This window comes from Pelophylax lessonae (assembly GCF_965119305.1).
Source record: "Pelophylax lessonae genome assembly, chromosome: 7".
NCBI lineage: Eukaryota > Metazoa > Chordata > Amphibia > Anura > Ranidae > Pelophylax > Pelophylax lessonae.
Window position 1 is genome coordinate 35,489,084 of NC_138774.1, and position 14,999 is coordinate 35,504,082.

Consider the following 14,999-nt stretch of genomic DNA (forward strand, 5'->3'; position numbering starts at 1 on the left):
ATCATTGTATATCCTATGGTCATTCTATTGGACTAACCCTTTTTCCTTTTTTTTCTCCCTTCATCTTAGAGAGGTGGCGCTCTCAAAAAGGGCCCCTATGCCCGCTCAATGCTACACATGAAACTGTCGTTGCCCTATCAGTTGAAGTCTTTAGAGTGGGACCCACTTCATTTAACAAATAAACAGCAGTGTTACTGCTACTGCGGGGGGCCTGGAGAGTAAGTATGGCGTAAGTAACAAAGGGACGGGAGGTGGTGGCCAAAGGGATGGGAGGGCAGGTGGAACGGGTGGGTCCCAGAGTGTAAGTATGAATGCTGAACATAAGGACCTTATTGGGATGTGTTATGCATAGATGCTTGTTCTTGTGTACTTATATACACACAGATCTCTGTTTCCACAGATGGAACATGAAGATGCTTCAGTGTTGTCGCTGCCTTCAGTGGTTTCATGAGGCTTGTACACAGTGTCTGAGCAAACCCCTTTTGTACGGAGACAGGTTGGTGTTTATTGGTGTAAGCAATGTTGGGCATTGGAGCTACATGTGGACACAGATGGATCTGTATTCAGTGCTGCGAACCAGCACTAACATGTCATAGTTGTATATTATTGGTACACACTTCATTCCACTTCCTGGAGGACCCCCGGAAAAGCAAGACTTTCCACCTCTTGGAGGACCCCCGAAAAAGCAAGACTTTATACCTCAGCCAATTCTTAGAATAGTACAAACAGCCACTGCCCCCACCAGAGCCGAGCAGCAGCTTCCTGTGTTAATTCAAAAAAGAAGCCCTGGCTAGGTCCCACCCCTTCTCTCTCCTCATTGGCTCACTGGCTTGGATTGACAGCAGTCGGAGCCAATGGCGCTCCGCTGCTGTCTCAGGAAAAAAAGAAGAGGGGAGTCCTGGGCAGCCAAATCTCTCCTGCAACATTGTTGAATAGAGATGGGGCTCAGGTATTAGGGGGGGGGGGGCTGCTGCACACAGAAGGTTTTTTATCCTAATGCATAGAATGCGTTAAGATAAAAAACCTTCTGCCTTTACACTCACCTTAAGCAGACTCTCCCAAAATGGCAGCTAGAGCTTTTGCAGCTTTTTCCTTTATGTGCACAATGATGAGACAAAGAAAAATCTGCTTCAAGTCTAACCTTCATTTCATAGCCTGGCTGTAGCTGGATGGCAGTAAGACAGCCACATGGCACAGGTTACACAGAGATAGGGATATCCATCATGGTCTTTCCCTAGAGCAGCGTTCTTCAAACTATGGCCCTCCAGTTGTTCAGCAACTACAATTCCCATCATGCCTAGTCATGTCTGTGAATGTCAAGAGTTTTCCAATGCCTCATGGGATGTGTAGTTGCGCAACAGCTGGAGGGCCGTAGTTTGAGGATCCCTGCCCTAGAGGCTGAGTCCTGGGAGTCTCTTCCCTACCCTTGTCATACTTTCCTTGTTTACTGTGATGGCTGCAAACTTTATAGTGAATGGATTGCAGGATATACTACAGATGTATGCAAAGTGCAGTAGCCCCAACAGTAACCAGTCATAAATGTATTTCAGGTAAAAAAAAAATGCTTGTTATGTGTTAAGCAGGGTATACATGTTCAGTTTTTTTTTTACTCAACCAGCATTGGTGTGTGATTCAGGGACCTCTCCTGCTGTTCTATTGTATTGTACCCCCCAATGCAGAATACACTGATCAGCGCTTCCAGCCATTGGGAAAAATTGCTGATCCAATGCTGGCTTCCAGCATGACCGAATTCAGTTGAACATACAGCCCAAACATCGCCCAGTTCCTGTTGCATGCACTTTACTATTACCATGACCAAGATGTTAGTGACTTTTCATCTTTGCAGTTCTCTTGTGCTGGTATTTTCAGAATTCAGATTCAGAATACTGTATTAATCACAACAGTGAAATTAATCATTCTCAAAACTAAGACAAAATAAAAATCACAATAACAAAAAAATAAAAAAAGTCACAGACAAAACAAATATGAAGTCGCCGCTCTGTGTTGTTGGCTAGCTAGGGGGCAGTGTGGTGCACGATTTTTTTTTTTTGTTTTAAACAAACTTTATGTGAAGTGTACAAAACGTACACTTCATACACTGCAATGTCAGGCCGCGTGCGGCGCTGCCTGACATTGCAGTACAATTCGGGCCGGTGCGCTCCGATAAACATTTTTTATAAAAAATCATTTTTAAAAATTGTACAAAATAGTTTTTAAAAACTGTAAAAAATAGTTTTAAAAAGCATAGTTGCCAACATTTATAAAAACATTTCCAGGGACACTTTGCAGCACAGCTATCAATTACCACACCCACTTCCCTGAAGCTCCGCCCACTCTGCATAATTAATCTCGCCTACTTATTAGATTATAGAGTCTACTCAATATAGAGAGAATTACAGGAAATTAAAAAGGGAATTTCAAACTTAAGGCCACAGTAGCAGAGTTTGAATAATTCTCCCATTCAGCTGCACTACTCTCTAGTAACATTTATGGGCAGCCCGATTAACAGGCGCTTCCAGGGACAATATAAATTACCCGGGACAGGCTCCTATTTGCAGGGACTGTCCCAGGAAAAAAGGGACAGTTGGCAAGTATGAAAAAGGGGCTCATCCACATGGGTTCTCTGGCCTATACAGCTGTTTGTTTGTGGGGCAGGAGCCATCTCTTACTCTATGAGGATGCAGCAGATGTATGAACAAAGCCACAGGTCTTAGCTTGATAGGTGTGCAGGTGTGGGTGAGTGGCTCCCGAAAGCACACTGTCAATGTCAGGAGGCCATACACCTGCACCCCACATCTGTCAAATGAGGACCTGAGGCTGTGTTCGTACAGCTGCTTCATCCCCATAGCATGACATAGGCCACAGCACCCATTTGAATGAGCCCCAGAGAGCTAATTTACACACAGAGCCTTTTATTAACTCAATACAGTTTTATCTTTTACATTTAGAAGGAATTTTGTAAGTTATAATATGTTTGTTTCCGCTAATAATGATTTGTATTCTTTGTGAAAATATTGTTTTGATATCTTCGGGGGGTATAGGAAGGGTGAAAGTGATCAATATAGGAAATAGGCATGGGTTTTTGGGCCTATACCTTGTTTTTAGTTGCACTGTGTCTGAAAAGCTGAATGTAAAATGGCAATTCTGTTTTATGTCAGGTTTTACATTTTTGAGTGCTCAGTCTGTACGCGAGGTCCAGAAAACGCCTGGAGACTTCCCCTGGCATGGTAAGTGATCTACGGTACTACCTGCATGTAAGGCTTTTTTTACCATAATGATATTTAAAGTGCAGGCATACTTATCCAGCTACTCTGCAGTGCTCCAGGGCTTCTGGCTGTGTGAGAGCACTTGACCTCCCCCCGTGTGACAGGTGACAGTGCTTGGGCCTGAGCTGCCAATCCCGCTGTCTAAGATGAGGGAACGTAGCTGGGAAAGTTTACCTGCCTGAATGTTCAAAGTGATAGAGTTTCTTTAAAACCAATATGACCCTTAAAGCAAAACTCCAAGAAAGCAACTAAATACACAATTGAAATACATTTGTAATTCTGCTCAGCCAGTCTTGTGATCCAGGCATCCCTACCAGACAGTATAGCCAGTACATTGACCTTGTTTTTTGTTTTTCAGCAGTTAAAGTTTAACTCCATGTTCTCTGATGAAAACGTTCCCCTTTGGGTTATCAGAGTACATTGCAAGGATTTTAACAAACTTACCTTTTTCTGTTGGGAAGAAAAAGCTTCATGTTTCACCATGTTTTTGCCAGACAGATTCCTGAATGGCAGGTTGTGTTCATTATAACCACCTGGTGCATTTATGCCTCATTTCCACTGAGCGGTACGGTTCGGTACTGTACGCAATTTTTGCCGTTTCCATTGTCAAAAGTTGTGAGTGGTTCCCTAATTCCGAACCGTACTGTACCACTTTTTTGGGACCCTTTCGTTGGGGTACCAAGCACATTAGTACCATACCAACAGGGTGGAGCTACACTGTTGAGGTACTGTTGAGCTTAGGTACTGTTGACGGTGGAAACGCAAGCCTGATCAAGGTGTACCGTTCCGAACAGTACTGAACTTTACCAAATCGTACCGCTCAGTGGAAACGAGGCATTAAAGTGGAACTTTACTCAGAAAATTAGGTCCTGCTAGATCACTTCAAACTGGCCCCTTTTGCACAGCCTTGTGGACAGCCTTCCCAGAAGAGTTGAAGCTGTTATAGCTGCAAAGGTTGGGACAACTCAATATTGAACCCTACAGACTAAGACTGGGGTGCCATTAAAGTTCATGTGCGTGTAAAGGCAGGTGTCCCAATACTTTTGACAATATAGTGTATGTGTTATGGTGGTAGGGAGAGGTTAACTAGCTGTACACTGAATACGAAGAAAAATTTATCTGTGACCTTTCACTTTATAACTGAAGTTTAATTTAAAATAGTACATCAACATTACAAATCCTATATAGTCTTATAATAGTATAATAAATACTGTAAATTTTTCTAACAATCGTACTTTTTTTAATGCGTAATTTTCAGGGTGGACGTTTCACACCTCGTCCTATATCACCTCAGTATTTGTTGTAAGAAGAAATATTTTGATTTTGAGCGCGAGATCCTGTCCTTTGTAAACGAAAACTGGGAAAGTCTGTTATTAGGAGATGTAAGTAGATCTATCGGTAACATATTCATGATGCTGTGTTGACCCCTTACCCCCTCTTTGAGTAAAGAGGTATTAAACCCAAAACCAAAAATGTAATATATTGCAGCTTACCAATCAATAGATGTGGCGGCTACATTTGTTTTCTTTTTTTTGGGCTTTTCCCCCTCTGTTTTCACCTGGAGATCTAACCTGTAACACACCGCCTGTATTAGAGCGCCCCCTCACTCTGGATGAAGGAGCACAGGAGGCACAGCAGACAACATTGTCAGTCTGGGGGAAGGGTAGTGTGAAAAGTATTAGAAGATTTCAATACTATAACAAATTAAAGACAAGCTCAAGCTGAAACTTTATAATCAGTTACAGCTGTAACGGATCAACCGGCACCCCTAATTGGTACCTGCGTCCACGGATGCTCCTAGTGCTTCCTGAGGGCTCCAAGCCCTCCACCAGACACCATAACCACCTCAGACCCCACGAACCGCCGCAGCTTGGTTGGGGTCTCGTCGTCTCCCACCCTCCCTGGATCTACGACAAGGCTCCAGGTTCCAGTGGGTGAACCTCTCTTTCCCCAGAGGGTGCAGCAAGAACAAGCTCTTACACAAGCTCTTACAAGAGCTTAGTGATTATCCAAGGGAGTATGAAGAGCATAGCAATCCCTTGTAGCAGCTTCCTCCAATGAGGGACAGGACTCTAGATTGAGGGTGAAGTATAACTCAAACTTTAATGGTATAGCTGCTCTTTTATACAGTTTTCCCCCCCACAAGGTTACCGCCCAGGTGGACCTTGTTGGGAACAGGACATGACATTCACAATCCAATAGAAACAGAGTTTTAAACTCAGACATTCCCATACAGTGTACACAATCCCTCCCCTCTGGCTGATTACAGTATCATATGCAGATGAAAGTGTATACAGGAACAGAATTAACCTAAACTTATTAGCTAGCCATCTGGACAGAACAATGGGAGGTCATTAACATTTAACAATGGGACAGGTACAATCCACATTCCATTTCAATACACAAACAATAGGGAAGCCTGTCTGGCATGGAAGGACATGGAAATGGAATGCACACATTATTTAGGAGTCAGACTTAATGGCAATGGTCCATAACAGTCTAAGTCTCCCAGTGTAAAGTGGGAATAAATCTTTATATTTCTATATAAAGATATTGCTGACAAACATTACTGTCCCATCTGAAGCAATTCAAACCAGTAATTATCTGTCTTTCACTCCCAGTGACGGTGAACACCGTCACAACAGCAAACTGTTTTTCTCTATCGTTCATCGACAGACGCAGCTCCATCTATTCAGAGACCATAGGGTTATGCTCCTCCTATCAGGAATAGGCACTAGGCAGGAAAAAAGTTTAACCACGCCTATGGGGCTGTCCCTGCAGGCATAAGCCCACACACTCTGCTATCATCAAACAGTTTGTTTCTCCCTAGTTTTAGGAATATAGGAATAAGACCTAGCTCCCTGCTGGGACTTTGGTCTAAGCTTTTAATAGGGAAATTTGTTAGTTGGTATTTTTTATTTGTTTCACAAGTTAATTACTGAAGGACCAAGATCCAGAGGAACTACAAGCAACAGCTGGCTGTGGTTTCGCACTGGATTATTTAGATCCTTAAGGTCTCCCAGCCTGGCCAGCGAGCGTGAGCAGGTTATGGTCCAGAACTAGGCCTCGTCACGACAGTGCCCCGACGGATGGGGACGAGCCTGCGAGTGGACCGTCTCGCTGGGACACGACGACCTGGAATCCCCTGAGTCATATCTTCCCCCTGGCTGACAGCACCCCCATCCTGGGTGGGAGGTGATCTGTTTCAGAGTAGCGCCCACCTGGTATGGTGGTATGATGAGTAGATTGTCCCCCCAAAACCGCTTGTGGTCTCGGGGTGGACGTTGGCCCCCTTCCTGGTATAGTCGGACCCAAGGGGCTCCCGCAGTTCCCCTCGCCTCTTGGAGGACTGGGCCTGTATACCCCTCAGCACTCCCTTACCCCTAGCAGGTTTTTACCTTGGGGGACAGTAATATTGCGACCCTTGTGGCGCTTATTTGGTGGGGGTGGCTTGTCCTGCAGGGGTCCCTGTTTAGGGACCTTCCGATTCCTACTGTTCTGGGACCCCTTTTGGGGGTCCTGGAGAACGCATGGCATGCCTTGGGGACCGCCATTTTGCTGTGGATCATGTATGTTTCTGTTCCCATTGTATTGCATGGGCAGCCATTTTCTATAGTTCCCCATTATGAATGCATTGAGCAGCCATTTTCCTGAGGTCCACAAGCTGGACAGGCGTGCGGCATGGCTTTTTAATTGTAGAGGCAGAGTTTCTTTTTCCTCTTCCTGTGCAGTCAGTGTCACTTTTGTTTTGCATAGAACATTCTGGCAGTCTCCTGAGCAGTCTGGTAACGTTTTTCTGGGGTTCCCTGTAGTTTTTTCCTTATCCACTCTGCTATTAGCTTTATTAGTCAGGGATTGAGGGTCTGCTGTAATAGCGGTGGGCTCGCCTTTTGGCGGTTCTTAAAGGGACACTTCTAATTTTAAATCAGTGTAACATGGAGTCACAGGATAAAATTTCACCTGCAGACCCCCTGGGACCTTCTGGGTCACAGTCCCAGCCTAAAATCGCAGTCGTTTTGCAAAATCTGATGTCTAAGGTAGATTTTGTAATTTCAAGTGTTGCATATCAATGATGCATATCTACACATCCCTATTTAAGCTGGTCGCCAGCGGTTTCTTCGCTTTGCAGTGACAGAGGAGCATCATTAATTTGTAGCATTACCCTTTGGTCTCGCCTCAGCTCCCAGGGTGTTTACCAAGGTACTAGCACCATTGTTGGCTTTGCTGCACCAACGGGGGATTGCGGTACTGGGGTACCTAGACGATCTCCTGTTGAGAGCGGACTCCTATTCAGCCTTGATGCGCGACTTGACAATCACTGTCACAAGCCTGCAGGAGTTCGGTTGGAACAACAATTTCTAGAAATCCGCTCTGATACCTTCCCTGAGAATGGATTATCTGGGCCTGACTCTGGATTCAGCTTTGGTAAGGTTTTTTCTTCCCCCGGACAAGCTTCAGAAATTGCAGGGGGTGATTTGGTTGCTTTTGGCAAACAATCTGTCTTCACTGCGGACTTGCATGCGAGCCTTGGGTCTGATGGTATCAACCTTCGAGGCAGTTCTGTTTGCTCAGTTTCATACCAGACCTTTGCAAAGGGAGATTCTTGTCAAATGGAACAAGGATCCGATTTTTGATTCGGTTCAGCCACAACACAAAGTCTGCTACATTGTGGTGGATTCAGTCTCTAGCATTATGCCGGGGCAAGTCCTTTCTCCCATTGTTTTGGACAGTGGTAACCACGGACACCAGCCTGTTAGGCTGGGGCGGGGTGATGGGGAAGCTCTGTGCCCAGGGTTCCTGGACAGTGGAAGAGTCGAAACTACCGTTAAACTCAGAGCAATAAAGCTTTGTCTGAGCCATTGGATGACTCGTCTGCAAGATTGTCCGGTTCGGATTCAGTCAGACAATGCCATGGCTATGGCTTACATCAATCAACAGGGGGGCACCAAGAGTGTCTTGGAGGCCAAAAGAGGTGGCAGAGATTCTGGCCTGGGCAGGAAAGGTTTGTTCCAGCCCTCTCTGCTGTGCACATTCCAGGTGTGGAGAACTGGCATGCGGATTACCTGAGTCGTCGGGTGTTGGATCAAGGGGAGTGGTCCCTACACCCGGAGGTGTTTCATCTCTTTCAGTGTTCAGTGGGGGACAACTGAAGTCGATCTGTTTGCTTCTCGCCTCACCAAGAAGGTTTATAGGTTTGTAGCCAGGTCTCGGGATCCTCTGGCGGACGCCACAGAGGCTCTGGTGGCTCCTTGGGGTCGGTACAGACTGATTTATGCCTTCCCTCCATTGAAACTTCTGCAGAGGCTTCTCCGTAGGATAGAGGTGGAAGGCATTCCGGTCATTCTGGTGGCTCCAGACTGACCTCGCTGGTCTTGGTACGCAGGCCTGGTAAGGTTGGTCGCCAAAGCTCCTTGGAGACTTCCTCTTAGGGAAGATCTGCTGTCTCAAGGCCCGATCTTCCATTCTGCTTTACAGTCGCTGGCTTTAATGGTATGGCTGTTGAAAGCCAGGTGTTCAGAGATAGAGGTCTTTCTGACTCTGTGATTCCTATGCTTTTGAAGGCTAGGAAGTCGACTTCCAGGAAGATTTATCATCGTACGTGGAAATCGTACATTTCATGGTGTGAATCACTGAAGGTGCACCCTCGCTTGTTTTCGATCGCTAGGGTTTTGGCCTTCCTAGAGAAAGGATTTGAACAGCGGTTGGCTTTGGGCACTATCAAAGGCCAAGTGTCGGCTTTGGCTATATATTTCCAACGCCCATTAGCTAAGCATGCCTTGATTCGTACCTTCATACAGGGAGTGCACCATATGGCACCTCTGAGACAGTCCCCTCTACCACCTTAGGATCTCATTTTGGTGTTGTCTGTTCTTCAAAAGCCTCCTTTTGAGAACATTCGGGAGATTACTCTGCTTTTGTTGTCTCAGAAGGTTGCCTTCTTGATGGCTATCACTTCTTCTCGCAGAGTATCTGAATTGGCGGCGTTATCATGCCGCTCACCTTATCTGGTGGTACACAGAGGTAAAGTGGTACTTCGACCTAATCAGTCGTTTCTTCCTAAGGTGGTTTCTGATTTTCATCTGAATGAAGACATCGTGCTGCCTTCACTCTGTCCTAAGCCCAAACATTCTAAGGATGTTGCGTTGTACTCTTTGGATGTGGTTCGGGCAATGAAGGTTTACCTGGAGGCCACTGAGTCTTTTACAAAGTCAGATGCTCTTTTTGTCCTTCCCGAAGGACCTCATAAAGGATTGGCTGCATCTGCTGTGACCATATCCAGATGGATGAGGCAGACGGTAGTTCAGGCTTATTCACTGAAGGGTCAGGTTCCTCCTTTCCTAGTGAAGGCACATTCTACTAGAGCGCTAAGTGCTTCTTGGGCTTTTCGCCATCAGGCGTCAGTGCTGCATTTTGCAAGGCGGGAATTTGGTAGTTTGTGCATACGTTCACAAAATTCTACAAAGTAGATGTGTTGGCATCTTCGGATACTTCCTTTGGCCACAAGGTTTTGCAGGCTGCTGTTTAAAGAGAATCTTTTTTTGTTTCTCTTTGAGGGTGTATGTTTTTTAAAGGTGAACTCCAGTTGTTCCTGGTTGAGCTCCATGTTACCTGGTTGGCTGAGTTTAGCCTTTGGGGAATTATGGCTTCTGTGCGTTGCCTTCCCACCCCTCATGAATATACTGCTTTGGGACATCCCAATGGTCTCTGAATAGATGGAGCTGCGTCTGTCGATGAACGATAGAGAAAACTGGATTTTTGTAAGATTTTACCCTAAAATCCTTTTCTCAGAAGTTCATCGACAGAAGCAGCACCCGCCCCTCTACTTCTAAATTAATGTTTTTTTTTTTGTATTCTAAACAACTAAACTGATTGCTGATAGCAGAATGTGTGGGGTTATGCCTGCAGGGACAGCCCCATAGGCGTGGTTAAACTTTTTTCCTGCCTAGTGCCTATTCCTGATTGGAGGAGCATAACCCAATGGTCTCTGAAGAGATGGAACTGCGTCTTTCGAGGAACTTGAGAGAAAAGGATTTTACGGTAAGTTCTTACAAAAATCCTGTTTTTTTCTTTTGGGATAAAGGTTTTGCATGAATAAATAAAAACTGATCAGTTTAATCACCCCTGCCAGTGTTAAGTGGTTTGTCTCATCCATGTAAACCTATACATTCTACTGGAGAGCTTGAACTTTTGAAAAACAACTGACTAGATGGCTGGATCAATAGATGAAAAAAGAAGAAAGAGAATAAAAAAGAAAACGAATTCAGCCATCACATCTAAGAATTGGTAAGCTGCAAAATAATAAATGTATGCTTTTGGGTTTAATACCGCTTTAAAGGTACTCTTTGAATAAAAAAGGAAAATATGTTGGCGCTTTTGCTCTCATGTGTGTAAGATAATATAAGGTGTAATCCTATGGAACATTTTTTTCCAGTTTGGATCCTGCATGTTCTGTCCCTGCTGGGGAGATTTACCCTTGTCACCAGGACAGAAAGCGACAGGACATGCCAAATTTTACAGCTGTCCCTAGAACAAGAAGCAAGGGGAAATGTTCCAATGAGATGCCTGTTTTAGTGACAGTCCCTACTACACTCATCGGCCACTTTATTAGGTACACCTGTTCCATTGCTTGGTAACACAAATTGCTAAAAAGCCAATCACATGGCATCAACTCAGTGCATTAAGGCATCTGGATGTGGTGAAGACATCTTGCTAAGGTTCAAAACAAGCATCAGAATGGGGAAGAAAGGGGATTTAACTGACTTTGAACGTGGCATGGTTGTTGGTGCCAGACGGGCTGGTCTGAATATTCCAAAAACTAATGATCTACTGGGATTTTCACACACAACCACCTCTCAGGTTTACAGAGAATGGTCCGAAAAAGAGAAAATTTCCAGTGAGCGGCAGTTGTGTGGAGGAAAATGCCTTGTTGACGTCAGAGGAGAATGGACAGATGATAGAAAGGCAACAGTGACTCAAATAATCACTCGTTACAACCAAGGTATGCAGAATACCATCTCTGAATGCACAACACATCAAACTTTGAAGCAGATGGACTACAGCAGCAGAAGACCACACCGGGTGCCACTCTTGTCAGCTAAGAACAGGAAACTGAGGCTACAATTCGCACAGGATCACCAACATTGGACAACAGAAGATTGGAAAAACATTGCCTGGTCTGATGAGTCTCCATTACAGCTGCGACATTCATGGTAGGGTCAGAATTTGGTGTAAACAACATGAAAGCATGGATCCATCCTCCCTTGTATCAACGGTTCAGGCTGGTGGTGGGGGTGTAAAGGTGTGGGGGATATTTTCCTGGCACACTATGGGCCCCTTAGTACCAGTTGAACATCCTTTAATTGCCACGGCCTACCTGAGTATTGTTGCTGACCATGTCCATCCCTTTATGACTACAGTGTCCCCATCTTCTGATGGCTCCTTCCAGCAGGATAATGCACCATGTCACAAAGCTCCAATCATCTCACCACTGGTTTCTTCACCATGACAATGAGGTCACTGTACTCCAATGGCCTCCACACTCACCACATCTCAATCCAGGAGATTTGCATCATGGATGTGCAGCCAACAAATCTGTGTGATGTTATCATGTCACTATGGACCAAAATCTCTGAGGAATGTTTCTAACACCTTGTTGAATCTATTCCATGAAGAATGAAGGCAGTTCTGAAGGCAAAAGGGGGTCCAACCCGATACTAGCAAGGTGCACCTAATAACGTGGCCAGTGAGTGTATATCCAGTGTCCTTCACAGGCCTGTTGATGTGAAAGAGAATTTGATGTGTGCTGGTTACTGAGAAATAAACACAAATCTGTAACACAATTCCTTTCTCAGCTCACAGATACTCCTCGAACAGAACGGTACTCTAATCTGCTTCATGCTCTGACAGCTCAGAAAGACAGGTAAGAGCTAGACAAGATATTTTCTATCAAATAAATCCCTGCTTATTTATTTACCACATTTATATAGTCCTCATATATTGATAAGTCACATATAGAATACATAGAACCAATCACACCAGACTGCACCAAAAGAGCTTGCACTCTGATATTCCCACCACAACCACACAAGTGCTGTAACATTTTGGAGTGGAATCATTTCTGTCTGCTAGCATGTTTTTGGATTGTGAAAAGTAACCATCTTTTCTGGAGACTCACATATACTCAATGCAGACAGTTTTATTGTATCCATTGCATTCCTTACAGCCTCACCCATAGTTCATGTAGGGCACGTATGTCATACACAAGGCCCACAGGCCAAATGCGGCCCCCCAGGCCTTGTCATGTGCCCCTTACACCCAGTTTTGCAGCCGGAAATCCATTCTTCCACCTCTGGCTCTCCTACTCCCTGCTGCCACTTGTAAATACAGAAGCCTTCTGTGTTTACAAGGGACAGCTTTGCCCTCAGCAGCTCCCAAATCTAACAGTTTCTTGGACGCACTCATGGTAGGGCACAGCGGGGACAGATCCCCAGAATCTACGAGAAAGCACGCTCTCCCTGCAAATACGCAGGTAGTAGAGCAGCCTACACAAGGGTTACAAACTCGGTGCACCCCTAAACCCTGCACTCCATAAACAGCACACCCCTGAACGCTGCACTCTGTACATGACGCACCCCTGGACCCTGTACTCTGTACGTAACACCGTCCTGAACCCTCCACTCTGTACATAGCACACTCCTGAACCTTGTACTCTGTACATAGCATAGTCCTGAACTCTGCACATAATGCACTCCTGAACCTTGCACTCTGTACATAGCGCACCTCAGAGACAACCGGCCCTTTGAGGGCAACCATACTGCTGATGTGGCCCACGATGAAATTGAGTTTGACACCCCTGTTGTAGGATATTATAATGAATTGGTGGATGGCGCCACCATACAAACATAGGCAAATAGGGATCTATCGTCCCCAGCATACTTTGGTACAGTGATAATCTTGTTCTTTATTCACATAGATCATTAAACAATTGTCACAGGCTGATGTTTCGGGCCTCTCAGGACCCCCTTTTTAAATGCACTATACCAAGGTTTTCTGCTGAAGATCCTTATTTTCAATGCAGATAGCATCTATAATTATATTTAGGGTCCTAGCGGGTGATTTTTAAACCAGAACCCTGCTGCCGCTTTGGAGACGGCTTTTATCTACATTGGCACCGGCACAACATCTCAGCATGTCAGATTTATTTGCAGATCCAAGAATGAGGAACCACACGCTTTTCTGCCAAGTTGCAGAACATATTATTGCAAAGCACATTGAAGCCTTCACAATAGTTTCCCTGAGGTTGTTTGGCCTTTTTAAAGTAGAACTGTGGCCAGGCAATAGACATTTACCTTTTTTACATATTCTTAACAAGCAGAAAAGGAGCTCTGAAAAACCTCTCTCAGCAGTAACTCAGCAGCTTGGCTCACCCTGCCTCCTCCCCCCAGCAGTAACTCAGCTGCTTGGCTCACACTGCTTCCTTCTCCCAGCAGTAACTGTACTGTCTGCCCTCAGGTTGTAAAGTGCTGCTCAAACTGCTGGCGCTATATAAACCCAGCAGTAACTCAGGAGCAAAGGTCCCCTTCCTAATAGTTTTTTAGCAGCACAGCTACCCCTTCTTGCTCTCCCAGCAGTGCCTCAGCAGCTGGGCTCACTTGAATAACTCAGCAGCTTGGCTCACCCTACCTCCTCCTCCCAGCAGTACCTCAGTTGCTTGGCTCACCCTGTTTCCTCCTCCCCCCAGTAACTCAGCTGTTTGTCTCACCCTGCTTCCTCCTCTAAGCAGTAACTCAGCAGCTTGACTCATCCTTCTTCCTCCTCCCAGCAGTACCTCTGCTGCAGGGGAATGCAGGGGAAGGGGGAAGAGAGCCGGAGCATTGTATGTAAAAGGCAGCAGGGTGATGCAGGGGGAAGGGGGCTGAGAGCCGGAGCATTGCATGTATAAGGCAGCAGGGTGATGCAGGGGGAAGGGGGCAGAGAGCTGGAGCATTGTATGTATAAGGCAGCAGGGTGATGCAGGAGAAGGGGGAAGAGAGACGGAGCATTGTATGTATAAGGCAGCAGGGTGATGCAGGGGGAAGGGGGCAGAGAGCCGGAGCATTGTATGTAAAAGGCAGCAGGGTGATGCAGGGGAAGGGGGAAGAGAGCCGGAGCATTGTATGTAAAAGGCAGCAGGGTGATGCAGGGGGAAGGGGGCAGAGAGCCGGTTCATTGTATGTATAAGGCAGCAGGGTGATGCAGGGGAAGGGGGAAGAGAGCCGGAGCATTGTATGTAAAAGGCAGCAGGGGGAAGGGGGCAGGGTTGCCGGAGCATTGCATGTATAAGGCAGCAGGGTGATGCAGGGGAAGGGGGAAGAGAGCCGGAGCATTGTACGTATAAGGCAGCAGGATGATGCAGGGGGAAGAGAGCCGGAGCATTGTATGTAAAAGGCAGCAGGGTGATGCAGGGGGAAGGGGGCAGAGAGCCGGAGCATTGTATGTGAAAGGCAGCAGGGTGATGCAGGGGAAGGGGGAAGAGAGCCGGAGCATTGCATGTAAAAGGCAGCAGGGTGATGCAGGGGGAAGGGGGCTGAGAGCCGGAGCATTGCATGTATAAGGCAGCAGGGTGATGCAGGGGGAAGGGGGCAGAGAGCCGGAGCATTGTATGTATAAGGCAGCAGGATGATGCAGGGGGAAGAGAGCCGGAGCATTGTATGTAAAAGGCAGCAGGGTGATGCAGGGGGAGGGGGGCAGAGA

The 14,999-nt window shown here is 46.0% G+C and overlaps 1 protein-coding gene across 1 annotated transcript in view; it reads left to right on the plus strand.

The window, feature by feature from the left end:
• Nucleotides 1-14,999, plus strand: part of PHF1 (PHD finger protein 1) — a 91,697-nt gene that overhangs the window by 61,236 nt on the left and 15,462 nt on the right. Inside the window, exons 6-10 of the mRNA XM_082263535.1 lie at nucleotides 70-218; nucleotides 401-496; nucleotides 3,159-3,227; nucleotides 4,525-4,648; nucleotides 12,119-12,186. Coding sequence (XP_082119661.1) covers nucleotides 70-218; nucleotides 401-496; nucleotides 3,159-3,227; nucleotides 4,525-4,648; nucleotides 12,119-12,186 — 506 coding nt within the window. The remainder of the gene's footprint in view (nucleotides 1-69; nucleotides 219-400; nucleotides 497-3,158; nucleotides 3,228-4,524; nucleotides 4,649-12,118; nucleotides 12,187-14,999) is intronic.